Here is a 27,291-nt window from a genome sequence, read left to right as displayed (position 1 = left end):
CCGTCCGCCTCATATAAGTAATCAAATTGCCAAAAAACCAAAAAGCAAAAGAGTTCACCCCCCCGGTGGCGAATGGGGGCTACATCTCTGGTGCTCAAGCTGGGACTCGAACCTAGATCCTAGCGTAGGCTAAGCCAGTTGAACAGGCTCGCCCGTAACCATCCCGCCAAACGGCAGTTTGACCTGACCTCACAGGCCTGTGAGGCGCCTGCTGCCGTTGGTGACAGGAATGGACCTGACGGGGTATATGAAGGCCTGGCATCAGTCTCGAGGCAGGTGTGAAAGATGCGGGACCAGGACGCGCCTTCTCCTTCTAGGTTCTCGGCGTTGGCATCTCCATGAATCATCGGGATGTACCTTAGTTCCATGCCTACCTCATTCCACAGTCACGACGGCTCGGTTCACGCGAGGTCGATGTAGCATAGCAGCAGGACTTGAGTCCTCGAACACTAGGGTAGATGGAACTTTTCACACAAAGCAAGCGACTTGAAAATTTCTTCTCTAGCCAGCCATTTCATATCCGCAAGGGGTATCACCGCGTATGTATCACGCCAAAACCCAAAGACTGTTTCCTCGCTGAGGAGACAGACACCACCTGGCCCAAAAACAACATCCCGTCGTAGCCCAAACGCCTTCCACTCCAAAAGCTGACCAGAGAAACAAATCCGAGCAATTATTCCAAAGCTATCCCTCCCCGAAGTAGAACATTTCATTCTTCCGCTTACGAAAGTGATACCACATTCGGACCCCATCCAGCTTGATCTGGTGGCCCGGCTGAAACGAGACCTCTGCCCACGCGCGCCTGTTGGACGTCATGTAGCCAGGATACTCGACCATGGCCTCTTCGGGTTCGTAGCAGTAGTACGTGATCTCCAAGGGCTCTGAGAAACGAACGGTGGGCTTGGTAATGGCGTAGTTGCTCACGGGGACGTCCGCGTCTTTGCTGTTGCTCCTGGCAAGCCCTGCCTCGACGATCTCTGCATGAACTCGGTCTCTGTATGCTGTCATCTGTCCCCTGTGGTGATATTTGCGAAAAAACTTTTTCACAAAGCCGATTTCTTCGTGCCAGGAGCCTTTATCTGTGAAAGGGAAAGCGCAATTAGTCAACAGCCTTTTGATTCATGCAGCGAAACAAGTGGAGGATGGACAAAGTGAATGAGGCGTGCAGAAGAGCAAAAGCAGGGAAAGACGACTCAGGAATAGGAAGCAACAAACAGAAGTAGCCAGGGGAATCACTGCCAAGGTACTTGTGATTCGGGTCGGTTGACTTGTTCTTGAGGCAAGACCGCTTCGGCTTAGGTGCGGAAGACGACGATGATACGCTGCCGCCGCCGCCGCTGCCCCATTTGAACTCGACCAGCTCCATCGTGGGATCCGTTGCGAGCTCCAATGGGGGCGCTGTCGTTACTTCGATGATGACGGGATTCATGTTCATCTTCCAGTTACCTTCCTTTCACCTCTGTGGAGGAGCAGAAGCTGCAGGAAGGGTTCAGTGATCCCAAAAAGCAAAAAGCAAAAATGTCGGCAGGCCCAATAGCTGTACGATGCTGGTAGAGAAAAAATGATCAACTCGCTGTTTGCCGTGTTTGGCGATCAAGGTAGCAAAGCTTGCGGAAAAGGTGTTGTATTGGGTGGGAAAGTGAATGGTAAGGTGCAGCGGGAGAAGTTGCGACGGCAAGTTGGAATTTTTGGGAGAGGGATGGAGAATGTGAAAGAAGGTGGGCCCAAAAGGTGAGGCTGAAGAGTCGTCGGGTGGTGAATTATTTTGGGAAGGTGAAGTTGAGAAATTTCCTGTCTCTGTCTTCCCTCTTTGTTGGCAATTGCATGGTCGACGGAAGTTGCCCTCCTCTCTCTCACCTGGTGTAAGACAAAGGCAGGTGCGATGGGGACTTGGGATAAACTCTGTATTTGGTGTGATTGTGAATCCTCAATGCACTTGATTATTGCTTTGAGCAGCCTTGGTATATATCTTCTCGATGCTAAGGTTGACGTTCTGACCATCCTGAGTCCTGGCATGTTTTTTCTCATCACGATGTTTGGGAGTCATTGTATCCAAAATATTTCCCTGGAGATACAAATTTCTCTTTCAATTCGTCTCTGTGGTAGTAAATTGGAAGGAGGAAGGGTTGTATTGGATACTAAGGAAGACAGATTATGTGGCCACCTTATTCTTCTGTCTTGGATAATGGCGTTGCATGTGAGCCTCCGAAACCCTCCACCGCCTCTCACTGCAAGCCCAATGCCTCATAATCGACGGTTGCAAGTACACCCTCCACTGTCCAGTCGTGTGGGTCAAGTTCATCGGGCTTGGCCTGCTCGTCTTCCTTGTCCTGTTCGTGTTCCTCGACTTGCTCGTTTACCTCGGGCCGTCCATCAGCCTCGACTTGCTCATCAGCCTTGGCTCGTTCATCCCCAGTGCAAGGTCTATCCAGGACAGGCATCTGAACAATCAAGTCAACAAGATACTTTGACTCCTCCTCCCTCTCCCTCTTCTCCTTCTCCTCTTTACTCTCGATGGTAGGTAGTAAGAGAGTCTTCCACATCTTCCTGTCATCCTCAGGGGTGAACACCCGATGCTGGAAGTAATCGCCGTGGTGATTTTCCTTGGCAATCTTCCGCTGTCTATGACACTGCAGATACTCGTGTCGCTGAGCGAGATCCATAAGTTTCTCGTAATTGGGGTGTCTCTCTACCACGGGTTGCCGCTTCCATATGTTCCTATCTGAGAGGAAATCCTTGATGGCCATCCAGAGGTTAGATGCCATGATGTAGATCCCGAGTATCTTGAGGAACAGGGGCGAAGGCTCTCGATCTGGAGGAGCGTCCGCGTTTGTGGCGGAATTCGCAGGAGTATCAGCAGAGGTACCGAGAGCGAGAGGGCTACTACTCGTCGACATAGTGGACACTCTTCTTTGTAGAGAGTGTTTTGATCGTTATGAGCGAGTTGAGCAGTATCTCGATGGTGATGACGAGGCTGCAGAGGAAGGCGATATCCCAGACGACGGACATTAGCGGCGGATGAGGATGAACAAGTATTCGATGGCAGGTGGTCTTCGCTGTTGCGGAAGTTTTCTTTATTCTGTAATGAATATTCGAACAGCTAGAGTCGATGATGAATGGACGTCGTTTTCTGGAGAATGAAATGTTAGTTGTCATTCACAATACATTCTCTCCCTCCCCAGTCTCTTCAACCCGAGAAAGCGAGGAACAGGTGATCACATACAATTCTTTTTGCCGATCGATTTACGCTGCTCTACTCTAGGAGACAGTTGCGGCATCCGGCATTTTATACCCGTCTAGCCCTCTATTCGGAAATAGGTCGATGCTAGACCATCAAGGCATGGTAGCTGACTTGTACGAACCTTGGCCTCTCAGAACCTTGCTGCCATCTCCGATCAAACACCAAAAACAAAAGTCACGATGGATGCCAAGGTTGAACATGAAAGGGTATTATGATTTTCTGTAAAACTCTAAAAACTTCATCATTAGACATCAAGAACCGTTTACATGCCTGAGTACGCGTTGAGCGCCAACTGGCCACCCAAGTGCGCGTACAATACATTGCTACCCGCAGCAATCTCCTCATTCTTGATGAGCTGCATCATACCCGCCAAACTCTTACCCTCGTACACAGGGTCCGTGATGAAACCCTCCGTGCTGGCGCCAAACTTGATGGCGTCAATGGTGACCTGGTCGGGAATACCGTAGACACCGCCGTGGAACCGGTCATCCAGAATGATATCCGCCTCGGTGATATCGCCCTCCTCGAGACCAATCTTGGCCCCCGTGTTCTTGGCGATACGCAGCACCTGGTCAAACGTCTGCTTCACTGTCGCAGAGGCATCAATACCGATAACCTTGCGCTTCTTGCCGCCCAACTTCTCCGCAAGCTTGAATCCCGCAACCATACCCGCCATGGTCGAGCCCGTCACCGCACACACGATAACCGTATCGAAGAACACGCCCAACTCCTTCTCCTGCGCCTGCACCTCGAAAGCCCAGCGCGCGAAGCCCAGGCCGCCGAGGGGGTGGTCTGATGCGCCGGCGGGGATGTAGTACGGCTTGCGTCCGGCGGCGAGGAGTTCTTCTTTCAGGTTGGCGAGGGTGTTCTTGTGCTCGATGCCAAAGGTGGAGGGGTCGAGGCGGACGTCGGCGCCCATGAGGCGCGAGAGCTGGAGGTTGCCGACCTTGTCGTAGACGGGGTCGGTCCAGTCTACCCACTTCTCCTGAACGAGGGCGGCCTTGAGACCGAGCTTTGCGGCGACGGCGGTGACTTGGCGGGTGTGGTTTGATTGTACGCCGCCGATGGAGACGAGGGTGTCGCAGCCTTGGGCGAGGGCGTCTGAGGCGAGGTATCTGGGGTGTGTTAGTTTGGTCCTCTGATATGATTCATCATGCCTTCATCAGGGTGCCATGGTGAACTGGAGGCGGGAGAGGAGGACTCACTCAAGCTTGCGGGTCTTGTTACCGCCGTAGGCCAGACCAGAGTTGCAGTCCTCGCGCTTGGCGTAGACCTTGACCTTTCCGCCGAGGGCGGCGGAGATGCGGGGGAGGGGCTCAATAGGCGAGGGGCCAAAGAGGAAGTTCTCGCGAGGAATGCTCGCAAAGGGCTCGGGGAGGACTGCCGCCATCTTGGGTTCTTTGATGAGGTGTTGAGTGATGTAAATAAGTCTACTTGGAAAGGATGGGGTATCAAGTGGCGAAAAGAAGCAATACTGAAAGAGGAATTCGATACAAGAGAGACATTGTGAAGGAACGCGAGGACAGTGCTCGTCTTTAATAACAGAGTCGTTGTATGTGTAGTGTGTCGAGGAGCGACGTCGGCTGGGATGAGGCCAAGAGGTGGGCTTGACTCGGGTGGGCGCAACGCGGGCGGGTGGATAAGGGGGACGGTGCAGTGGTCCACCTGCTATCTGCAACGGGATCGCGGGGCAATTTGGCGATAAGAGATGATGATTACGCTTGATTTGGGTGTACCTACTTGGGTCGATTGAGACAAATGTTATCCAATCATTCTTGTTTGAGGCAAATGAATGAGTGTAAGCTTTGATGACTTGCTCAGTTGAAGCCGGGCTCACTCTCACGATGAGTTTCTCACATCGCGGGAAGCTATGCATGAGCAGTGAGAAAGGCGTGAGACGGAAGCTGCCCCTCCATCCGTGGCGATTAGGGGACCTCTCTCCCCTGCAATGAAGACGATTGCCCCGCGGCGGGGTCATTCTTAGGTCGCAGTGAGTGACAGGACATGAAAGAACCCCGCCATCAGTGAGCGGAAAACTGCCGGGAAACTCGGGCAACGCACATTCCGCGGAAAACTTCGCCAAACTTCGCCGGACGCACCGCAGTCGCTCATCTCTCATTTCTTCACCTACAATCTCTCTTACAGCATAGCAATCACACCATTTCCCGCTGGATAGGTTGGGCGTTCCGGGAAACTGCTCATCTCAGTCTCTCACATGCGGCATATTCAATCTCACTAGTCATAGTGAGTGTGTATGCGCGGTCACAACTCCAATCACTGCAGCGGGAGACAACTCACTTTATGATGGTGATTTCATTTTGTTTCTAATATTTTACTTTTTTTCATTCATGTTGGCAGAGTCCTGTCTCCCGAGAATCTCTATCCAGGCTTTCCGCGAATCTCTCATGAAGCAGTCCATGACCGTCTGTCTCGTCACAGATGCTACACCAAATATTTTCTCTCATCCTCACAAGCGCTCTAAATACAATTTTCACAAAAAATGCTAACCAACCTCACCAGACAAGCTCTACTCCGCATCCAACGGCGCGCGCGGAGGCACATTGTTCACCTGGATACCACCCCTCTTCAACTCCTTACTATCAGGGAACGGCAGCACCCACCCGCCCTCGCTCTCGGGCGTCGAGAGCCACAACCGCAACAAGTGCCGGCGCGGCGCCGGGTGGGGGTGGTCCGTATACGCCGTCCGCGCGTGGAGCAGGTGCGCGTTGCTCAGGAACTGGATATCGCCCACCTCGAGGATCATGTGCAGCGCCAGCTTCTGGCACGTATCCTCGAGCGTCTTGAGCGCGTGCAGCTGCTCCTCGCTCAGCGGCGGGATCACGCCCTTGTCGGAGAAGCGCGTCAGCGAGCGCACGTAGTAGGGGTCCCATTTGCAGTATACGCGGCGCTGCCCTCCGTTCTCGATGTAGAAGACGGGCTGGCGCGTCCACTCCTCCTGACCCTCGGAGACTTCGCCCTTGCGGTCAAAATACCAGATCGGCTTGGTCAGGGTCTCCGCGACGTCCGGGTGGGACCGCTGGAGCTCGTTCCAGACGGCGTGGATGCTGACGAGGTCGCTCTCGCCGCCCTCGGCGGAGCGCTGGACGCAGAGGAGGCCGACCAGGTCGCCGTCGTCGGCGTGGAAGAACTGGCGAGCGGTAGTGCGGTAGATGCGGACCTTATCGATCTGGGTCGGGTCGTCGCCGACGTCCTTGACGTGGCCCAGGACGTGGCCGCGGCCGTTTTGGGAGACAAAGTAGCCGAGGTAGGTGCCGAGGCCCATGTAGCCGACGGCGGTCTTGTGCGGGCCCCATTCGTTGGCGGGGAAGCCCTTGAAGAGGACGAAGCCTTTGCCGTCGATGAGGTCTTTGCGGAGGTCGGTGAGGCGCTTGCCTAGTGTTGGGAGGGGGAAGTTGGACTGTTGGTGGTAGTGTTAGTGCACTGTCATCTGGGTACGGGCTGAAGTCGTTCGAGTGAATCTCTTCATCTCTCCTTCGAGGAATAAAGTCAGACGTACCTTGGAGATACCCGTCAGAGGGGTGTTGCTGGCGATAAAGGCGTCAGAGGTGCGGCCGAGCTCCTCAACCTCCTCTGGGGTGAAGCGGTGCGTCCACTTCTCAGGCTGCTGCTCAAACTCCTCCTTGTGCCAGACCGTGGGGCCTGAGATTTCCTTGGGGAACTCGGCGTAGGGCTTGAGAGCGTCGTAGAGGGGGTTGTGCTGTCCTGAAGTGCGGATGCCGTCGGGGAAGATGTTTCTGGGAGCATCGTCGTTCTTGCCCTTCCAGGGGCCCTGAGAGGGCTGGACGGGCTCGTCAATGAGAGCACCTGGGGCCATTGTGATGAAGATTTAGGGGGTATCAATTGAGAGAAATGAAAATGTGTTGAGGCGAGGTATCGAAATGAGGTCTCAAAATGAGGGGAAGTGGCAGATGAGACGGACTTATATCACAAAGACTGAAATTGGAGAAGGGGCAAAAGGTTCTGCAACGGGGAGAGAAAGGTTTTATCTGATCTGCCCCTCATTACATACAGTACTCACTCACTGCTACTTTACCTTACTCAGTATCAATAATTACTACAATCGTAAAACCATCTGGCCGGGTTGATGGTGTCGAGCTCTCATCAACAGATTGCGTGCTTGGGCCCCCCCATATCGCAATGGCCGTCCGATGACGCGAGACACTCCTGCTGTGGGGCCCGTCGATCGGGGTTCAACTTCCATCAACATGGACGACAACGTGGGACCCCGCGCCCCAAAACCTCCGGGCCTTTGACTGCCGACCGCTTGGAACCGGGACGCATTGTGTCTTTCCAGTGTAGCTGTTCTCCAAAACAAACTTTTCCTTCTCCGCTGTCATACCCTTGCTCTCCTCTTTAACCGACATTTTCTCTCTCGATTGCGTGATTGTCTCTTCTCTCGAGTACTTCCTAGACAATCAGGAGTCAGGACTCAACACCCTCGGTTTCCGGCTGCTCCCGCAGGAACCGACAGCGGCGGCGTGGTTCACTGGCTCTCAGTTAACCCCTCTTCCTCTCCTCCGCCAACCTGGTAGAGTTTCGGTGACTTTGACGGTGCGGCGCTGAAAGTTCCGACGACTTGGAGACGACCCCAACACACCATCTTCCTCTGGCCCCTAGTTCGAGTTGCGTTATCACACCCCGGCGCGAAATGCAACGGTTTGATGATCGTATCCCTGTCGATTCTTTTGCCCATCATGATGACACACGTGCGGGTTCGCGCATATTCTGGGAGATTTACAGGTTGGAAGCGCGGTTAATGAGTCCAATTCGCTCTTAAGGACGGCAAGCCATGTAAGCATTGATGATCATTGAGGCTTTGTCTAGAAGTCTATTCATCCTACTGCTAAGCGGTTATATCTAAATGCCAAGGAGCACTATTATAAACATAGCTTCCGGCAGTGTACATGCCACAACCTCTCGATTTACGTTTATCCAAGAATCAACCTCACATCCACCCGAAACCGGAGATGAGGAGGACATAGCTCGACCCATAATGAACCCATCTTCACAAGCCGCATCGTACAAGCAGGATACTCGATCACTCGCAACATCAAGACCCCCTGAGTTCTTGACCAATCATGACTAGCCCTCAAACTCATCAATGACGCTCCGAGGCTTCGTAAACGTCCCAAGAGGCACATATTCCAGCCCGTCCATTCCGAACCCCTTGGGTCCGCCAATCTCGATGCCCCGCGCCGTGGAAGTCCACTTGTCCGACGCCGTGATGCCGAGCACCACCACAAGGAGACCGTAGCGGTACTCTTGCGTGCCGAGGGCCTCGCCGTTCTGCGCGTCGAGGACGCAGACTAGATCTGGGACGATTGCGAGGATCTGTTTGAGTGCGAGATGTGTCAGTCTCGTACTCTTCACTTTCCTCTCGTGATAGGAATGGGGAGTTGTCGGGACTCACATCTTCCTTCCCACTGGCATCGACTTTCTTCGCAAGAACATTCTCATTCTTAAACGGTATAACAAACCTCTCAACCGCCCCATCACCATCGTTCCTGCCGTCAGTATGCCCCTCAATGATAACCTCCCCATAGGCGTGCCCCATCCTTGTAATCCTCTCGACGCCTACAATCTTGCCCCTAAACAGCACCCTCGCTGACTCCTGCCCGCCAACCACGTCCACAACGGCCTCGGCGACTGTGTCGATGGCATTGGTACACCGCGCCATCGCTACGGCGCGACCAATCCGCCAGGAGAGCGAGACGGTGTTCTCGACGACCCAGGACTTGGTATCGCGGCCGCTGACAGGGCCCTTTGCGCAGCCTACGTGAGAGCCCATTTGCGAGAGGGCGGCGCGGAAGGCGCGTTCTGCGTCGAGTTCTGTGCGGGCTTTTGTCATGAGCTATTGTTTGTCATCCACAGGTCAGTAAAGGGTGTTATCTTCATCACACGTGGACTTGTGAGAAATCGCGAAGGATGGTCGGCAGAATGGGGGACGAGAGAAGAAGAGACTGTACCATGATTCTGCCGTTCCCGTCTGATATACACGACGGAATCATCGTCGCTTTCTTTTCGAAGACTACTGGCGTAGTTTGGTGGGAGATGGGATACGCGCGACCCATCCAGTCGCCGTCCACTGTCGGGATATCGAGGTTTGTACTGGCGCCGAGGATGCGGCCCTGCAGGCCGTTGCCACCTCCAATCTCGAGGGATATCACGGCCGTAGGCTTCGTTTTGAGGTATGAGTAGAGTTCTCTCTGCGACTCCATGATTCTACAAAACATGAGCATTAGAATTCGAAGTATTCCATCTTCAAAGGAAAATCGTGCAGATGAGGGAGACCCACTCATCCCCATACGGCTTCTCAATGGATACCTGCGGCGACCCCTTTCCGCCGCCACAGGCCACAATATCGTCGTCCTTGAGGTCATAGGGGGAGATGATCTTGACGGTGGCGCCTGCGCGCATCATTTCGCGGAGGCGGAGCATGTGCTGGTAGGGGGAGCCGCCGCCTCCAGTGCCGAGGATGTAGCAGCCTGTCGTGATCCAGTCGAGGTCTGTTTCGGAGAGATGCCATTGGCGGTCGAGGACCTTTGGCTTGTAGCCCTCAATGTAGTCTTTTGTGTAGACCAAGGGTTGCGGTGATGGGATTCCCTCGCTTCGAGGCGGTGCCGGTGGTCTAGGTATTTCTTCGTCGTAGTTCTCGGTGTCGTCTGGGATCGTGGTTGTGTCCAGTGACGCTGTTCTGGAAAAGTCGAAATCTCCTACGGCTTTGATGTTGATTCGCGACTTGTTTGCAATATACTGCCAATCGAACATCCTGTCAGCTTTCATGGTCATACTCGTCATGTCACAGAAACATACCTGCAACGGAAAACTTTCCACCTCAGCAATAGTCACACTCTCCCTCAAAGCACCATTCTCAACAGCCCGATCAACAGCCCTCCGCGACAACGCCTCCACAACTTCAGACACAGTCTTCAGATTAGTACTCTCAATTGCGTCCACGACACCACTAACCCTTGCCGTCGCAGCCCCAATTGCATTCGCAACCTCAGACCATGCAGGTTTTATAACCCTACTCGCTCCCTTCAACTCATCCGGCGCAATAACCGCACCCCCGCCGACGAGAACGACGGGAATGTCCTCGGGCGAGGTCTTCATCGTGTCCACGATCCGCTCCAGCATCGTCTTCACCTTGGCCTCGAACGCCGATAAGTCATCAGCGAGGCCGTTCACACCTTCAACGAGAGACCGGTCTCCGATATCAACGGTGTCTGGATCTGCGAGTACAGTATAATCCGTAGCCGTCGCAACATCGCCGCCGAAAACGAGAGCCTTTGTTTGGATCTCATATCCCACACTCTGTGGCCCGATCATCATCTCGCCGGTGCGCTCGTCTTTCTTGACGATAGATCCGCCGCCGAGACCGATGCTCTTGACGTCCGGGTACGAGAAGTTCGTCCGCACCCCCGCGATCTCGCTGTAGGCTGCCGCTTGCCTGGGGAACCCGTTGGCCAGTAACAAACCCACGTCCGTCGTTGTCCCTCCGATATCGACAACCATCATCGGGCCCGCACCCTCCTTTTCTCCCTCCAAATTCCTAGTGAGGAACGCCGCACCTCGCATGCTATTCGTCGGTCCGCTGGAGAATGTCCTGATGGGCAACCGCGCCGCCGCCGCCGCCGGCAGGATGGTCCCGTCGTTCTGCGTCACGAAGACGGGGCAGGTGAGGCCTAGCTGCGTAACGGCATCCTGGAAGGAGCGGATGGTTCGTCTAGCAAATGGAAGGATGGAAGCATTGAGAATAGCCGCGTTCTCACGCTCAAGGAACCCGATATTCGCCACATCCTTTGACATCACCACATCAGCTCCGGGATAAACATCACGAATAATCTCCGCCGCCCTCTCTTCTTGTCTGTACACGACGTCAATGAGACTGAAAACCCCCACAACGACAACACTCCTAATTCCCTTGGCGCGGATAACCTTCACCTCGCGCCGCACGGCATCTTCATCGAGCTCCGCAATCAAGTCACCGTCAATCTCCAGCCCGCCGTCCACCAGAGAGCGGTGGGCACAGATGATGTTGCGCAAGGCAGGAGGCCAGTCGACGCCGGCGGGGATGGATGCGGAGAAGGGACCGCAGAGGCGGATGACGGCGACGGGGGCGAGGCGGGAGGCGTCTTGTTCTACTACGGCGTTGATAAAGTGCGTTGTGCCGATTGTGACGCTTGCGATGCGGGAGGGGGGGATATTGGAGGTTGAGAACATGTGCGAGATTGCGGTTGTGATGCCGGTGCTTGGGTTGGGTGTTGTTGGGGTCTTTTGGGTGGCGAGGATGCCGAGGCAAGGGGAGGAGGAGGATGGATCGAGGATGACGCCATCTGTGTTTGTTCTGTTTGTTTTTGTCAGAAGTGAGTTGATGGTTTGGAGGTGGGAGTTTGGGGTTGGTGATGTGAAGTTTGTCAACGCAGAGGTGAGGTGAGGCGAAGTGAGAGGGGCATTACTCACCCGCCGACGTCGACGCCTATCCTCAAGGTAGGGACTGTCATTTTTGCGGATGAGCTGGTGATGTTGCACTTGCTTCCCTAATGCTTGGAGGTTCAGATAATTTGCATTGCATGCAAAGAGAACTCTCTATAGGGATGGTGGTACGAGGTCCTGCAGTGAGGGCATTTGCGATAATGATAGCAGGTGAGGTGCAAGACATACAACTGAAGTATCGCACCTTCTCCGACGCGGTGCCGGCATCGGGGTAGAGGCCGATGTTTCAACCCCGGATTCCGAGATAGTGGACCCCACTTCACCAACCTCACCTTACGGCGTCAATCCTATCAGGTACCAATGTGAAGGACTACTAGGTAAGGGAAGCTACTTACACAATTGAATATTTCCACCCTTGAGTTCAACACTGTCATTGGATTGGAATACTGGCAGACGAGTGAGTCCGAGACGATCGACCACCATTTCTTATCACCCAGCATGTCACCAGCGGGCAACACCCCACTGCTCCGCATCCTTATCATCGGCATCGAGGACCAGGTCGGCCGGGAGGGGGGGGGGGGGGTTACATCAAGGCCGCTTTGACAGCTGACAAGCTCGCGGGCACGTCGTCCGACGCTCGGAAAGTTGCCGACGTATGTCCTCTTTTCAGAAATAAAGAGGGCACGGAAATGGGGGCAAATGCAGACTTGCCCCGGAAAACTGCCTCCGAACATTGCCCGGCATGCAGGTCATACAAGGTCGCGATTAGCAGCGCATATCTCCCGACAACCTATGCTTCGCTCTCCTACAAAAATCCAGAACCATGAGAGAGAACGTGAGTGATGCAAGGATCTCGAGATAAGATGGTCCTATATATCCGTTAGTACACGCCCTTCCACGGGCTCGAAACGAAGCGTTCTCGAACGGTGCAGACGGAAATACAAACGTAAGAGTTTGCAGCGCCTAATCTGTCACGGCAACAATGGCAAACAAGACGGCGCGCAGATTTAAAGAAGCCCTGGCCCTCAAGTCGGACAAGTCCCGCCACGAAGAAGTCAGCGCCTGGTCGAACCGCGACCTTATCCCCTTGCCGCCCTCCCGCCGTACCTGGGGCTGGTTCAACTTTTTCGGCTCCTGGTCGTTGTAAGCTTGACTCCTCTTGTACTCTGAGAAAAAAAAATCATCCTATGTCCAAATACTGAACCTCTGCCCATTCCAACAGATCGTCTCTCAATGTCGCAACATGGCAGACTCCCAACACCTTCCTTACTCAGGGGCTCTCAGTCGGCCAGGCTATGGCCGTCATCGTCGTCTCGCGCGCCCTCTGCTGCTTCTTCGCCATTCTCGTGGCTTGGTGCGGTCTGACCTGGCACATCGGCTTCACCGTCCAGAATAGATATACATGGGGCTTCCGAGCGAGTTTCATACCGCTGCTGCAGCGCATTTTCCTCAACTTTATCTGGACCGCTCTCCAGTGTAAGCGTGTCTCTAGTCTTTCCAAGACGCCATCCCCCTTCTACATACGACAAGATGACTGATCCGGGTTTGAACAGGTTGGAATGGAGGTAAACTAGTAACGTATGAGAAGCATCCCCTCCTCGAACGAAGTCTCAAACACTGACAGTACACCTCTCGCAGCGTCTGCATAACCGCAATCTGGCCCTCCTTTGCAAAGATTCCCAACACCCTCAGCAAAACCACCCCAACAACAACCTACGAACTCCTAGGCTTCACAGTCTTCTGGATAGTTTCCCTTCCCTTCCTCTTCATCCGCCCCGAGCGCTTCAAAAAGCCGTTCTTCATCTCCTCCGTCGCCTGCGGCGCCGCCATGGTCGCCTTACTCGCCTGGTCCGTAGTTGTCGCTCGCGGCGTTGGCCCCGTCTTCTACCAGGGCGAGAAAGTACTCACCTCGTCCCGGTGGAACGCTTCATGGCTGATGATGGCGGGGATTAACCAGGCTATCGGTGGGAAAGCGGCAGGCATGAGGAATAGTAGTGACTTTTCGCGGTACGCGAAGAATAAGAGGGATTATATCGTTGGTACGGTGTCGGTGTACTGGGTTACTGGTGTGCTTGTGTGCCTGGGCGGGCTGGTAACTACCGCGGCGTGTCAGAAGATCTACGGGCAGATTTATTGGAACCCGCCTGATTTGTTGATGGTTATGATGGACCGTGAGTGTTTCTCTCTTACCAATTACTTGTCGCCCCTTTCCTTTTTCTTCCTCTTCTTGTATCTCGTGAACCACCTTGAAGAATATCCAATGACATGATTGCCCACAGACGGCCAAGGCTCCCCCGGCTCCCGCGCCGCAGTCTTCTTCCTCGCCCTCGCCTTCGCCTTCACCTCCATGTTCGAAAACGTCTGCTCCAACGCCGTGGCGGGCGGCATCGACCTCGCCGGCCTCTTCCCGCGCTACCTCGACATCCGCCGCGGTGCCCTCCTCACTTTCGCCGCCGCCTGGATCATCCAACCTGGCAGCTCATCAACCAGGCCGCCACCTTCGTCGCCGTCCTCAACTCGTTTGCCGTCTTCCTCGCGCCCATCATGGGCGTCATGGTCTGCGACTATTTCGTCCTGCGCCATCGGCGTGTCCGGCTGACGCACCTGTTCAACCCGGAGGGGTCCGATTATTGGTACCAGCACGGCATCAACTGGAGGGTGATCCCGTGCTGGGTTGCGGGTTGGGCGCCGACGGTGGGCGGATTGATTGTGAGTGCGGGGGGCGTGGGCGGTGCGCCGGACGCGGTGTACGAGCTGTACTATATTGCGTTTTTCATTGGGTTTGTGATTTCGTTTGTTCTGTTTTGGGGAGTGAATGGCTTGTTTTCTGTTGAAGGTAGCTCAGTTATCTTGGATCTATATTTTTTCAGCCAAAAGAGGACCGTCATCTTATGTAGTAATGTCGTACACTATAAGATACAGGAGGTGGATGACGGGGTTGGCTTATTGGAATAGATTAGTGCCCTTGTCATTCATGATCGCTGCGTTTATTGAAAGATCCCCCAGTTGGTCAGATCTATCCCCTGAATATTGAACCAGCTTTCATTGAGCAAATCAGAGCCTGTGAAATCCCCAAAGTCCTGCGCCAGGGTCGTCTGGTTCAAACCAGGCACAGAGCCAAACGGGATCAAGACGTCCTGCTCGCTTGGTTGCTCAAGTCGCGCATCGTATGTTTCTGCTATGTAAGAGCGCCAAAAGAATGGTTAGCTTCTCTTCTGTTGAGTCTACTATTTCCATTCATCAATAGGAAAAGTAAACCCCCTTTCTTGCTCTTCACGTGTATTTTTCTCTTACCATTGGTGGCGGGGGCCCCGCTGGGAGCGTCTCGCTGCGAAGCGGCAGCCATGACAGATGCGCGAAATCTTTCCAAGACTTCGATGCCTCGGCTGGCAGACGCGACATGCTGCTTGTGAAAATCAAAGATGCGCAAAGCTCTGTCCCACGAGGATTTTGTCGGCTCTGTTTCGAAGCTGACGTGGAGATCGGGGCACAGGGTCGCGACTACCAGAGTGGAAGCTGCGGCAAAGGTAACTGTGATGAGAGAGTAAACAAAGATTTAGCTTGAATCGCCAAACCTGAACTGAAGACTGGAAGGGCAAGACGCAAGAGGCAAGCAGGCAGAAGGGGAGGAAAAGGAAAAGTTTGCGTACAGAGTAGAACATGCCAGGCCGAGTTCTGCCTAACGCTGCCCAGCTTTTCGTAAAGCTCCTGTAGTACGCTGTGAGCCGTTGAAACGCAGAGCAAGTTCGCCGAGTGTCCTAGACTGTCTCGAAGTGTATGCGCGGCGGCCGTTGCGAATGATTTCTGGGGCCGACTACCGTGCTTAGCTTCGGCCAAGAGGAGCGGACGAAGGAGGAGAAGCCGAATCCATAAGACTCTGGGTGACAGAGCGATAAGTCAGACTTTCTCTAAGAGAAGAATGAAGGAAGAGGCTTGGGAGAAAGCCGCCTTACCTCGACTTGAGGATGTTCGCCTGCATCTGCAGACACCCTCGCAACTCTTCGTCTAGCCGTGTCAAATCCGCGCCTTCTCTGAGGTAGGGCGGGATTGAATGGCCCAATTCGTCGAGCTTTGACGAGAGCTGCAGGACATGACTGAGTGAATCGGGTGTCTTGTCCGAGACAGATTCGCCTTCGGTGTAGAATTTGGCTAGTATCTCATTCAGCACATCAAACAGCGCAACGGAGTGTACAAAGAAGGCCAGGTACGAAGGGCGATCCGACGGTTGTAGGCCTTCGGAACTCTCAGACAAATACTCATCGTCGATAGGTTCCGGTGGAGGGACGAAGTACTGCCGAGACACAAGGACAGGTCTCCCAAAGGTGGTTGCCGTGAGTCTTGGAAGCCTTGACGTTAGCTGGGTGGCAATCATCTGGATCCGAGCAAGCGAAGGCAGCGACACGGGTGCCACGGGTGCTGGTGGAGAATCTTCTGCCTACCTGTCTAAAGTTAAGCAACAGTGCCAGACACGTCGCCTCATCTCCCTCTTGAGCTGACTCTTTGAGGACGTTGGTCCATCACCGCGGGAGTGTAATCCGAGACCCTGCGCAACTCGCAGTGCGACTCCGGTTGTGTTCCAACATCGGTCTGCGTATTGCGTGTAGTGTAGGTAAACGCCCCTCAGTAGCAATAGCTGGACGAGTTGCAGAGAGGAGTGATCGAGCGTATCGACTGACACGAGCTTAAAAGACTGCTTATAGAACCTATTGGCTAGGCGAACTTGCTCCGTTACCGAGACCTGATCTGTCCGCTGACACCCAAGAGCCAGCACGATGCTCAAGGTGGCATGGAAAACAGTGTCCTTGTAGTCTCGATTGGGAGGTCGGTCTTGAGATGGCTGCCAAACCGCTTCGTACGACGCGGTGAACGACGGCCTGTGGAGTATAGGAAACACTGGGTGGACAAAATCCCAAAAGCAGCGGAAGAGATTATCGGCGAGCCACCTCTCGGGAAGCATTACAGGGTCCGGTGGGATATCAGGACTCTTTGGCTGCGTTGTTATCGCGAACCCAAGTACTGTAGGGGTAACTTCTCCTGCATCCTGGCCAGCCAGCTCCTCTGGACTCTTTGTGTTTGAGCTTCTGGGGCCCGCAGCTTCGGTCACCAGTCGTAGAAATGAGCTGTTGGATGAAGGACCGTACATGGCATCGCCATCGCCATCGGCTTCGTCGCGAGACAATGGTGAAGCAGATTGGACGGCGTTTGTCGCTGAGAGTTGAGCGGACAGCCGGGGAGTGATGGTGGCAATAGGAGTGGTTGATCCGTTGGCAGTCAGGGGAAAGACATTATGAGCTCCTCCAGAAACGTCTCTTTCTGGGTCGGAATCGGGATGCGGCGGATGCGGCAGTCCGTTACGAGATTGAGCCGCGGGTAGCTCTTCCAGACGCTCCAGCCTCTTGGACAGTTGGGAAATTGATCTGCCAAGATTGATCAGCCAATTTCAATTGATAGCAAGACCATCTCTGTTCTCTGGCTAGAGGTGAAGGATCGGAAAATTCACGGCACGTACGGTGTTGATGACGCATGCAAGACGGACTCTTGATATGTGCACCGTTGCGGCCAACCTTTGGATGTACAAGAAGAACACACCGGACGCGCTCCATCGCATCCAGACTTACGAGCGCGGCATGGGTTGCAGGCAAGCTGCGTTTTGCGCCGTTTACGTGGCGGCAACGGCACCGACGTCGGGGGCATGGTAAGGTTGTGGTTGAGTCGATGGCAGGATGCTTAATGCGCGTCAAACCGAGGTGAGTCTAGAAAGACTAGTGCCTAGAGGTAAAGTGGGTAGGGTAGCGCTGGGACGTCGGGAACGTACCTACGCAAGGTACCTAAGGTAGGTACCCTGTTGTGCTGGAGGAGATGGAAGGCGGGAGAAGGACGGGGCCTCTGCAGGTTTGATGTGTACATAGGTACCTATGTATCTACCTATCTAAGGTACCTACCTAGGCAAACGGGCGACATTCAACTTACCTAAGGTATTCCATGGAAGGTTCTCTTACTGCTTTCACTATCATTGTCACTCTTGGTGTCACCACTCTCGGTGTTGGTTCTCTTGGTGCTATTTCTGTGGTTGATATGACCTACTCTCTGTGTAGTCTTTGAAGAACAAATCCGACGAAGTCTAATTCATCTGCCGAAGGTCTTTCCAGATCAGGTAAGATCTTGGATGATTTACAAAGAGAAGAGATTAGACACTACCTCATAGTAAACTTAAGGTAAGTCAGTACCTTAGACAATCGTCCGTCAAAGGTCCAGATTAAGGTGCCTTGCCTGGCATGAATCCTTCGGGTAAAAGCATAGCACTTTCGCACAGTACTTCTTTCACTACGAGTTACAGTGCGCTTGCAAAGTAGCAAACGCCCCCAAGGTTACCAAGGTAAATTGTGCATGTGAATGTGTTTGAGTTTCAATTACAGCCCGGTGGAAAAGAAGAAAAGAAAGGGAACTCCCCACAAGGAAGAGAGCAAGAGGCAGCTAAGGTATTCATTTGTTCTATTTGCTGCCTTTGCTGATTCCGGGCGATTCTCGATGTTGTTGCACAGTGCCGGATATACAGTGAGACTGATAAGTTTTACTGTATCAACACAACTATCAAGGTATTTATTGCCCTCCCTATTCTCCCCTCGCCAACACTTCTCACTTTCAACTTCACTTCCGAGTCGTCACCCTGCTTTTTGCATCGGCAATTTCCATCTGGTGAGTCCATCTCTTGTCACCTGATCTTTCTCCGAAACTAATCCCAGCAGGTATAATCATCCCACCTGCCACCACCCAGATCCCAGCATGGCGGGCCGCGATCCCAACCTGGACTTCGAGGCGGAATTTCAGAAGCTCGTGACCCTCATGAGAGCATGCTTTGACCGAGAGGACCCAGAACTCAAGCCCACCTACCGGGATTGTAGAAGCTGGGCAAAATCTTTCACATCGAACGTCAGACGTAACATGGCCTCGCGCGACAACAACGGCTGGCTCGGCGACAATGGGGAAGGGGACCTCACCGAGCGATTCGAGCTTGTGCAGAAAATTCGAGACACGATACTCAACCATGAGGACATCAAAGAGGAGGACGATATGATCGAGATACTTCAGACAAAAGAGGTGTGGGCGCACCTCATGGTCCTGAGCTTGCCGCGTCTCCGAACCTTCTTGGCGGAGGTACAGACCAACGACGACCTGATCGACACTCTCGATCATGCATTCCCCGAAATGAATTCCCTCGTCTTGCTGTGTGAGTATTATCCTTCTATATTGTCTTTCTCTTCTATTGTCAGATTTCTGTCATCTTGATTGTCCAAGTTGGCAGACGCTCCTTTAATGCGGATACCAACAACCTTCTTTTTTTCCAATCTATACTTACAGGCTAACATCTTCATCATTAGTCCGGGGCCCGGCGGAAGAATGGGTCAAGACAGGTACGATCTCGCGAAGCAATGCTGAGCGAATTGCGGTATGTCACCCGTTTGTAATGAACCTGCACTCGACTAACTCATTTGTGCTAGACGGCCCGGAGAGATCTCGGTGTTTGCGCATTTACGGGCCACCTACGCGGTGAAAAGTGTCATATCCTGCCGTTCTGGACCCTAAATCGGCCTCGCTGCTCAAAGGCACTCAACGCTGCGCGCGCAGTGTTCGGTCAGGAACGTAGCAAAATACTTCGCAAGAAGCTCGTCAATCCTCAGACCAACATTGTGGATACGTCCCGGAACATGATCACGTTACACCCTATGCTGCACAAGTTTTGGGACCATGGACTTTTTGGTTTAGAGCCCGTCACTCTCTTGTACGAAGAGGACAAAAGGGAAGAACTCGCCATTGCGGGCCCCTCAACTCCCTCAAAGGTCGCTAGCGAGAGACCCGACGAGGAGAGCGGAGCGCCGGGTTCCTCGAGGTCTGCGAGATCTGGTACCAAAAGAGGCGGCGATAGTTCCCAGATCACGCCTTCCAAGAAGTCCAAGACAACCAGCGAGGGCAAGACCAAGGGCAAGGGCAAGGAGAGGGATGTGGAGCTGCCGCAGGAAACCAAGCCTACCAAGGAAGACGGCGAGCGCGCAAGGAAGGCGATCGGTATTCGAATTCGACTCCACTGGCTACGAAGAACGATGGGCTTGACGCCGGACAATCTTCCAACGAACCTGGCTGAGCTATGGCGGACTTTGAGCCCGTGGGACGACGACTACGTTGTTCACGACAAGGATGCCCGGCCAGTCGACGACGGCCAGATCATCGACATTTTTGACACAGCAGACGCCAAAGCCCCCGATTTCGATATCCTGCAATTGCAGTTTGACGTTTTTCGTATTCAAGCGTTATCGGGCAGAGCTGACCCCATTATCTACGCCCCCGATTGGTACTACGATGACGATGGGGAACTTGTTTCAGATCCCGTGCCAGGAAAAGAAGAGGCTGTCCGGGAACATGAGGCGAGGGAGGCGCGGGAAATTCAGGAGGCTCGGGAGGCTATGCAGGCTTAGAAAGTCAGCATTCCTTCTTCTGACCCTCAAGGCTTCGATCTCCCTACCGTCGCTTCTTCATCTCGTCCTCAAGACTTCGAGTCATCTGCCGTTGTTTCTTCACCTCAATTTCAAGGCTCCTATTCATCTACAGCGGCATCTCGTCAACAGCTCCCCAGCATCGTAGGAGGACCCGACGTTAAGGCGCCTCCTCTGAGAAGACACTCGATCATCTCAGGTATGAAAACCGTGGGCCGCGCCTTTGGTCTTTCATTGGTATCTGAACAACAGACCCCCGACGCCGAAGAAGAATCCAACGTTGCGTCGCCTCCGAGTCTTCAGAGGAGTGCGTCGATCATGTCCGGTGTGAAGACCGCGGGCCGGAATGTTACTCGTTCATTGAGCAATGCCAAGAACCAGACCAAGAACCTTGTACGCAATCCAAGTTTGGCTTTGCGCGGCAAAAAGGAAGGAAAGCGGCAGCGCCAGACTCCCGAGCCAACGTCGGGCACCCGAAATCCCACCAGAGTCTATCCCAACGAACCGGCGACGGGCCGTGAAACCCCTTTCAGCGACAAAGAGAACGTCGCCACGGGCATCGACGAGCGCTCGCGCCAGCAATCTTACCAGAGAACACACAACCCTCTGTCCGAAGTGCAGGAGCGTGTACCAAGTGCTACAGCCCAGAAGTCGCAAGGTCATGAACGTTCCAAGAGTGGCGGTTCAGGTCAGGCCTTGGACAAGACCAAAAAGCGTTTTTCCGCGAGCCATCTCATCAAGCGTCGGTCTGAGGCCGAATTTACGAAGCGCTCTTCTGCCGATCAGATTGAGAAGCGCCGGTCCGTGGGCAATCTCGCTGAGCTCCTGTCTGAAGGTCCCGAGAACGCACCAATCGATTTAGGAAACCGATTCTCGGTGGCTCTGCGTCCTCGAAAGGTCTGAAAGGGACGCTTGGGATTGGTCAACGGAACTGAACGAAGTGCGATGATTGAGGGGTAGACTAATTGATGTATTTATATGCTGCTTGGAGGGACGGAGGGGATTTTCGAGTTAATTGTTGTCATTACTTCATCACCCTCTCCTCTGACCTTCGTGACTCTCTGGCTATTGCTAACGGCCAATCCGGACCTCTTTCGACAATAGTCTTGCTTCGTGGCCTTGAAGATTGCAAATTGCCAGGAAATATTTATTCAGCCATCAAGTAGCTAACTTTGAGATGATGCCTCCGCGTACAAAGTCGAGAGACCGCGTCGATGAATTACAGATCCATTGTCTGCTCAGTGGCGTCTCAGATTCCACCATCGTCTTTTTTCGCCACGAGCATCCTCCGAAGTCTCTCCCGCCAAAGTCACGATACCCTCTTCCTTACCGAATCCTAACAGAGCAGCCTCCTCTTCGCAAGGGGTAACCCCCAACTTAGCCACCTCACTCGCCGTAAACGTGCTATACACATCGACCTCATCGTACTCCCCAAGACGAGTCCACTCAGGTCATGTGTCCCTACCAAGCATGGAAGAGTTCCAGTTCCAAATTGATGGACATATTCGACCGGAAACCGCTGGAGAGCGATTGAGATTCCTCGCCTCAGCGCTCATCTTGGTAGGGCAGACATGGAAGCCAACGGGAAAGCTGAGTTCTCAGAGTGGAATAAACCAAATATTCAGTGTGGGCTATTCAAGCTACTAATATGATACAAACAGAATCCCCTCTCAAGACACAGGCGCCTCAGAGTCATGGAACTCGCCCAGCTTGAGCAGCTTCTTCGCATTATCACGCCCAATCTTGCGATAATTCTCAACGCCGCCCACCGCCTCCTTCACCTCCTCGGCCTGGCCGTCCCACCAAGCAGAGCACATCTCAATTGTCTCGTACGGGTAATCCACCGAGAACAGCACGCGGTCGGCCCCAACCTCGTCCACCACATACTTCAGCGCGCGCGTGGAAAAGTTGCCCGACGTGGTGACGTAGATATTCTCCCTAAAGTAGTCGTACACGGTCCTCTTGCACATGCGGTCCGCGTTGCCCTCCGCCGCGGCGATCGGCTTCTTCACGTCCTCGAACCAGTGGTTGATGCGCCACAGGTCGATGGGGAGGTGCTCGCCCAGGTGGCCGACGATAATCTGCAGCTTCGGGAAGCGGTCAAAGACGCCGTTGGAGATGAGTCCCATGAGGTGGAGGTTCACGCCGTTGGCGAAGGACAGGGGCGGGCCGATGAGGTACTTTCGCTGCGCGTAGAGCTTCTCGAGGACGACGTCGGCGGGGGCGGCCGGGTGGATGTACACGGGCACGTCCAGCGCGCAGACGACCTCCCAGAAGGCGTCGTACTCGGGCTGGTCGTAAAACTTGTACGTCTCGCCGTTGGGGCCGGCGTGCTGGAAGTCGCAGAGCAGGGCGCCGTGGAAGCCGAGGTCCGTCACGCAGCGGCGGAGTTCGCGGCCTGCTTGTATGGGGTCGTGCATCGAGAGGCAGGCGAAGGCGCCGAGCTTGGAGGGGTTATGCTTGATTTGGCCGTGGGCCCAGTTGTTTACTTCGGTGGCGCGGCGTTCGGCGGTGGCTTGATCGGCGATGCCTTGGATGCCGGGGACGGTGAGGGAGACGATGGTGTAGCCGATGCCGTGGGCGTCGGCGAGCTTGACGCGCTCCGAGTTGAGGTCGCTGATTTGGCGCATATAGCGGGCGCGGTCGGAGGGGTTGATGTAGAGGGAAGCTTCGTACTCTGACTTGGCTTCCATGCCTGTCATTTCGTAGGCTTCTTCGAGGGCGATCTTGCCGAGCATTTTGATGGTTGGTGGTGGTGGTTTTGGATGAAGTGTGGTGAGATTTAGAGGGTGAGGGTAATCGAGCTCCTGTAAGAGATGTCTGGAGTTGATTCTTGTGTTCTGATGAGCCAGGAACAGAAGCTCTTGGATAGGAGCATCGTCGACCGGTTCTTATACGGAATCGAGTCTCTCATTCCTCACCTCTCGAAGACTCACTAATCACAATGGTAACTCACTGCGAGGCGACACCCGCTCATCCCGAGAACTCCGGCCAACATGACGTCTGAGACACCCCATCTCACATTCTGATTGCAACTTCTAGACTCTGGAGGAGATAATGGAGTCGCTGAATCATGTTCATGGTCTGATGGCAGCATCTCCAGTTTTGCAGCGGCATCCAATGTCCGCCAAGAGATCTACTGCCGTTCCCCAGGTGCTGTTCCGATATCCAATGGGAAGTGCGCGTTATCTCCGCGATGACCCCACCGGATAGATGGTGCGCTTCCGACGTCTAGCGTCATAGCGGAGGCTCCGATATGGGTTCTTACCGGCCCGGAAGAATTTGAATGTCTACCTAGGTCTCAGGACACGGGAGAGACTAAGTCTGTCCCATTCATCGGGTGACGGCAAGTGTGCTCGCTCCACAATATGGACTTAGTCACCTTGCCCGGGCGAAAATAATGAGCCTACACCGAGCTTCTGTGCATGACTCTAGCTTGCTACGTCAGACTAATCTCACTAATCAAATGCTTGAAAATGAGAGCAGAATCTGTCAGTTGCTAGACTAAATCTCACATGGAACGGGTTTCTATTTCTGAGCCAAACATGAACCTGATCCGATTTTGTCCCTTCCAAATAGTCGCGCAGGAAGCACAAAGGCTGAAGCTGTTGGAACAGAATCTAGCACGCGTCTTCATAGCGCATCACAACCAAGTGATTCAATCATCACACAGACTCGGTATAAAAATGTATCAACTATTTCGAAGCCTTATTTAGTCGTCTGATTGTCTTCGAGTTTCCAAAAACGCCGGGAAAATTGTGCAAAAGTCCATGCCAACGTGAAGCATCAGCAGGCGCCCGGAGATGGCCTTGAAACGCCGATGGCGACATTTTTGAGAGAATCAATTTATCTAACAGAAAATGGGCTGAGCGAAAGCCATCATCCCAATCAACAAAAGAATTCGGCTCGATGTGGGAAAGTATGGCTTTGCCATTGAAGTGTTTCAAGGGGATCAAATCCAAATTGACAACTGACGCTTGCTACTCACTTTTGAATTTCCGATATAATCACTATTGATGCGTGGATTTACGCAAAGATTTGGCTTCTTGGATGATTTCTGCCAGCAGTCATTAAACCGCGCTCTTGTGCTTCGTAGGCGACAACAATCGAAGAACAATGGGATACGGTTACATCCATTAACAAAGTACCCCTCTAGGGTAGCGCAGGTACTTGTCATGCATGATGTTTGCTGACGCGCGCGCGTCAAGGGCTAAGGTGTAAGCTGCAGAAGCCCACCTACCATGTATACGCAATGTTCTCCTCCAAGACACCGCTCTCAACGAATCAGCCTCGAACTTGGAAAGAGGGGCTTTTTGTGGTACAAGGCCGCACATTGGGCATGAGCATTCGATTTAAACACGGGCGTTGCATATTAGGCAACAATTCGGACGAGTCTCTTGCTGCCTGCAGTTTCTTTCAAGATCGGGCGCCGTGTGTGTGTGTGTGTGTAATGGTTCTCTGCAGTGGGCTTCGGACCTCATTGAAATCAGAGGTCGACGCGCTTTTAGTCGGCGCACAGGGGCGTTGGTTGCAGGGTCAGTTGTTACCCATCCAGTTTCTCCTTCCCTTTCCTGGTTTTCTATTGCGCGTGGGAGAGAAATGATTATGGGGCACTGCAGTGAAGAAGTAAAAGGCCACGAGGACGATGCTTGTCCACAGTCCTGCGTCTTCAAATGTTAGTTCTCTGAACCTTTAATGGTTTTCTACACCGGTGGGTGCTGCTTGACGTGAACAAAGAGCGAGGCCATCCTCACATCCCCACTGCCTTTATATGATTTTCATCGTGCCAGATCGTGATATCCTCAATTGACGGGCACAATCTTCCCTGCGTCTGACATCAATCTTTTATGCCCCAAAGCACCAAGATCCGACCTCCCGGTTCTTGAGCTTCAACCCGCAGTGGTTATTATGCCAGTCTTGGCCATTTTTCTTTTCTCTTTTCTTCTTTAGTTGAATGATGGATGAGCGGTAAATAATCTTAGAGCTTATCGATAATCTTCATACTGCCATCCTCGAAGCACTTGACTCTCGGTTTGGGGCTGATGTCGTGGTAGCCCTGGAAGCGGCAGTAGCTGTGGTTGCAGTCCTTGAGCCATCTGCAGTGATGGCCGAGTGTGCAGTTTACGTCGTCGCATTCGGAACCCAAGCTACAGGGGATACCGCGAGACTTTTGTCACAAATTAGCCTAATGCCCGAAAATGAAGAAAGACTACCCCATGAAATCACGAAGCCAACGAATGAAACTCACCTTTTGCTTCAATAGTACCATTTCGCTGGCGCTAAGCTTATCGCCGTGGATGTAGGAACAGACTGGATTCTTACACTCGCCGTGTAGGTGGTAATTGTTGCAGAACTTCTTGCCCGTCTCCGTCATGCGCGCGTTGAATCTCTTCTCTACCATAGGGTCGACCTTCGGCAGCGGCTCGTCGATGCGCTGGCTGTCGGCGTTCATGAGGTAGTATTTCGGCTGCGGCGCCTTTTTTGTAGAAAAGATGTCAATGGGCTTGGGCGCCGTCGAGACCCGCGTCAGTGTAGACCAACTAGACGCGGGCGTCTGGGAGCCGCTGGACAGCGGACTGGTAACGCGAGGCGGCTCGACGGCGGCGCCGTTGTTTGCGGAGTTGGAGTTGGAGTGGTACGGGCCGGTGGGCGGTTTAGCGGCGGCGGAGATGGTGGCGGTCGGTGCGGAGGAGACGGGAGGAGGAAGCATACTCGGCATGCCCATAGTCTGTCGCTGGACTCTTTCGGGAAGCTTTTCCGACATAAAGACAGAGTTAAAGATAATTCTGTGGAACTTGAGCTGTTTAAAGCCCTCCTCGGCGGGGGTCGTCTCGATGAGGGTGAACTTTGAAGCCACCTTATCGTCTAGCTTATACGGCTCCAAGACCGGGAGGTATCCGTTATCGTGGCAGGGGCCGAAGAAGATATGCTTGCACTGGCCGATGCGGACCATGACGCGGAGCATCTCGCGGATCTTGTGGTCGGCCGACTCCTTGCCTGAGCCGACGTCGATGAAGCTGAATAGAGGCTGAGCGCGGCCAAAGCCGCGTCCGAAATCGATGAGAGTTCGTTCTGAGGTGGTGAAGGGAATGATACCGGATGCGTGCAGCTTCTTTGCAAGGCCATCCATGTTAAGTACCACCTGTACGATTATGTTCCAGTCTTCGCTGGCAGCCTCGGGGTAGGCCTCGGTAACGTAATTCTTTATCTCTGTCGACAAAAGATACCCGGCTTCGGCACCTCCTTCTGCGCCCCTCTTCAATAAAGATTCCTGAAAGATGGCGCCATCGCCATCAATTATAACAAAGACGAATGGATTAGATTCCTGTCTCACAAGTCAGCACCTTCCCATGCTTGGCTCGGGCGTGACAGCTTGAGCTCAGCGCCGAGGGCTGGTCGATGAGTTGGTTGAATGGGCCACGAACGAGGGGAGAACCAGACGTACATTTGCCTTGTTAAGAGCCACTACGTCCTTTCCCAGATTATTGGCCTTGGTCTGCCACATCCGGCGCGATTCGCGCTCATTATTGTAGTCATCGCACTTTTCCCGGTAAGCTTGCTGAAGCTGGCCGTGGCGAGCAAGTAGATCCTAGACAATGCCTGTCAGTAAACCGCTCGTGAAATGAACGAAGCAAGATGGCAATAGCCATGGCGTATGCCATAATCAGGCAGTCGCGGGCGTTACCATCGTCGGGGCTCCAGAAATCTCAAAATCTCACCTGGATCATCTGATCACGAGTGTAATCATTGCGGCGGAAAAGCTCCAGTTGTTGCACGTATGCCGATAAATCCTCCATTTCGTCCATGGTGTGCTAAAGCGGTAGCGACAAAATTTTCTCAAACGACCCCGCTCTCCGTAATACCTATTATTGACTGTTGTATTGATGAAAGAGTGATGCGGCGACGTCTATGAGTTGGTGGTGAGATTGGAGGGGGTGAGGTGAAGTTGATGAAGTTTTTGTGACCAGACCCGGGGAAACATGCCCTTACTTAAGCGTCTCAGGTGGGGTCAATCCAGGGTTGTCGTTGGAGCGTTCTAGGTTGCTTCCAGGTTCCTTCCCTCCAGGCCATTCAGATTGCCGGGCGGCGATTGTTTTGGGGCTA

The 27,291-nt window shown here is 53.5% G+C and overlaps 11 protein-coding genes across 11 annotated transcripts; 3 read left to right on the top strand and 8 right to left on the bottom strand.

Moving 5' to 3' along the window:
- Positions 1-684: 684 nt before the first annotated feature.
- CCOS01_01844 (uncharacterized protein) lies at positions 685-1,435 on the bottom strand (the record flags this gene model as incomplete). Its single annotated transcript, XM_060450037.1, has 2 exons — positions 685-1,079; positions 1,216-1,435. The coding sequence occupies 2 exons, from the start codon at positions 1,433-1,435 to the stop codon at positions 685-687; spliced, it is 615 nt and encodes a 204-aa protein (XP_060318687.1).
- A 790-nt stretch (positions 1,436-2,225) lies between these two features.
- Positions 2,226-2,897, bottom strand: CCOS01_01843 (uncharacterized protein; the record flags this gene model as incomplete). Its single annotated transcript, XM_060450036.1, has 1 exon — positions 2,226-2,897. One exon carries the CDS (start codon positions 2,895-2,897, stop codon positions 2,226-2,228), a length of 672 nt encoding a protein of 223 aa, XP_060318686.1.
- Positions 2,898-3,503: 606 nt separating this feature from the next.
- Positions 3,504-4,631, bottom strand: CCOS01_01842 (1-aminocyclopropane-1-carboxylate deaminase; the record flags this gene model as incomplete). Its single annotated transcript, XM_060450035.1, has 2 exons — positions 3,504-4,356; positions 4,447-4,631. 2 exons carry the CDS (start codon positions 4,629-4,631, stop codon positions 3,504-3,506), a joined length of 1,038 nt encoding a protein of 345 aa, XP_060318685.1.
- A 1,137-nt stretch (positions 4,632-5,768) lies between these two features.
- Positions 5,769-7,076, bottom strand: CCOS01_01841 (TfdA family Taurine catabolism dioxygenase TauD; the record flags this gene model as incomplete). Its single annotated transcript, XM_060450034.1, has 2 exons — positions 5,769-6,659; positions 6,759-7,076. 2 exons carry the CDS (start codon positions 7,074-7,076, stop codon positions 5,769-5,771), a joined length of 1,209 nt encoding a protein of 402 aa, XP_060318684.1.
- A 1,268-nt stretch (positions 7,077-8,344) lies between these two features.
- CCOS01_01840 (uncharacterized protein) lies at positions 8,345-11,766 on the bottom strand (the record flags this gene model as incomplete). The annotated part of the gene is made up of 6 exons (XM_060450033.1): positions 8,345-8,593; positions 8,673-9,113; positions 9,229-9,484; positions 9,558-10,015; positions 10,076-11,609; positions 11,726-11,766. The coding sequence occupies 6 exons, from the start codon at positions 11,764-11,766 to the stop codon at positions 8,345-8,347; spliced, it is 2,979 nt and encodes a 992-aa protein (XP_060318683.1).
- A 914-nt stretch (positions 11,767-12,680) lies between these two features.
- On the top strand, positions 12,681-14,297 carry CCOS01_01839 (NCS1 nucleoside transporter; the record flags this gene model as incomplete). The annotated part of the gene is made up of 5 exons (XM_060450032.1): positions 12,681-12,841; positions 12,921-13,174; positions 13,252-13,276; positions 13,337-13,869; positions 13,978-14,297. The coding sequence occupies 5 exons, from the start codon at positions 12,681-12,683 to the stop codon at positions 14,295-14,297; spliced, it is 1,293 nt and encodes a 430-aa protein (XP_060318682.1).
- A 388-nt stretch (positions 14,298-14,685) lies between these two features.
- Positions 14,686-17,327, bottom strand: CCOS01_01838 (uncharacterized protein; the record flags this gene model as incomplete). Its single annotated transcript, XM_060450031.1, has 6 exons — positions 14,686-14,873; positions 14,993-15,229; positions 15,349-15,575; positions 15,652-16,035; positions 16,138-17,115; positions 17,317-17,327. The coding sequence occupies 6 exons, from the start codon at positions 17,325-17,327 to the stop codon at positions 14,686-14,688; spliced, it is 2,025 nt and encodes a 674-aa protein (XP_060318681.1).
- Positions 17,328-18,481: 1,154 nt separating this feature from the next.
- Positions 18,482-20,169, top strand: CCOS01_01837 (uncharacterized protein; the record flags this gene model as incomplete). The annotated part of the gene is made up of 3 exons (XM_060450030.1): positions 18,482-18,926; positions 19,078-19,145; positions 19,198-20,169. The coding sequence occupies 3 exons, from the start codon at positions 18,482-18,484 to the stop codon at positions 20,167-20,169; spliced, it is 1,485 nt and encodes a 494-aa protein (XP_060318680.1).
- Positions 20,170-20,388: 219 nt separating this feature from the next.
- CCOS01_01836 (uncharacterized protein) lies at positions 20,389-21,090 on the top strand (the record flags this gene model as incomplete). The annotated part of the gene is made up of 1 exon (XM_060450029.1): positions 20,389-21,090. One exon carries the CDS (start codon positions 20,389-20,391, stop codon positions 21,088-21,090), a length of 702 nt encoding a protein of 233 aa, XP_060318679.1.
- Positions 21,091-21,857: 767 nt separating this feature from the next.
- CCOS01_01835 (2,3-dihydroxybenzoic acid decarboxylase) lies at positions 21,858-22,925 on the bottom strand (the record flags this gene model as incomplete). Its single annotated transcript, XM_060450028.1, has 1 exon — positions 21,858-22,925. The coding sequence occupies one exon, from the start codon at positions 22,923-22,925 to the stop codon at positions 21,858-21,860; it is 1,068 nt and encodes a 355-aa protein (XP_060318678.1).
- Positions 22,926-25,165: 2,240 nt separating this feature from the next.
- Positions 25,166-26,993, bottom strand: CCOS01_01834 (C-x8-C-x5-C-x3-H type zinc finger protein; the record flags this gene model as incomplete). Its single annotated transcript, XM_060450027.1, has 4 exons — positions 25,166-25,354; positions 25,436-26,512; positions 26,633-26,776; positions 26,907-26,993. 4 exons carry the CDS (start codon positions 26,991-26,993, stop codon positions 25,166-25,168), a joined length of 1,497 nt encoding a protein of 498 aa, XP_060318677.1.
- Positions 26,994-27,291: the final 298 nt, after the last annotated feature.

Source organism: Colletotrichum costaricense, assembly GCF_030867565.1.
Source record: "Colletotrichum costaricense strain IMI 309622 chromosome Unknown Scaffold_2.1, whole genome shotgun sequence".
Classification (NCBI taxonomy): Eukaryota; Fungi; Ascomycota; class Sordariomycetes; order Glomerellales; family Glomerellaceae; genus Colletotrichum; species Colletotrichum costaricense.
Note: the sequence above shows the minus strand (reverse complement) of the source record. Positions and strands in the feature narration are given on the sequence as shown.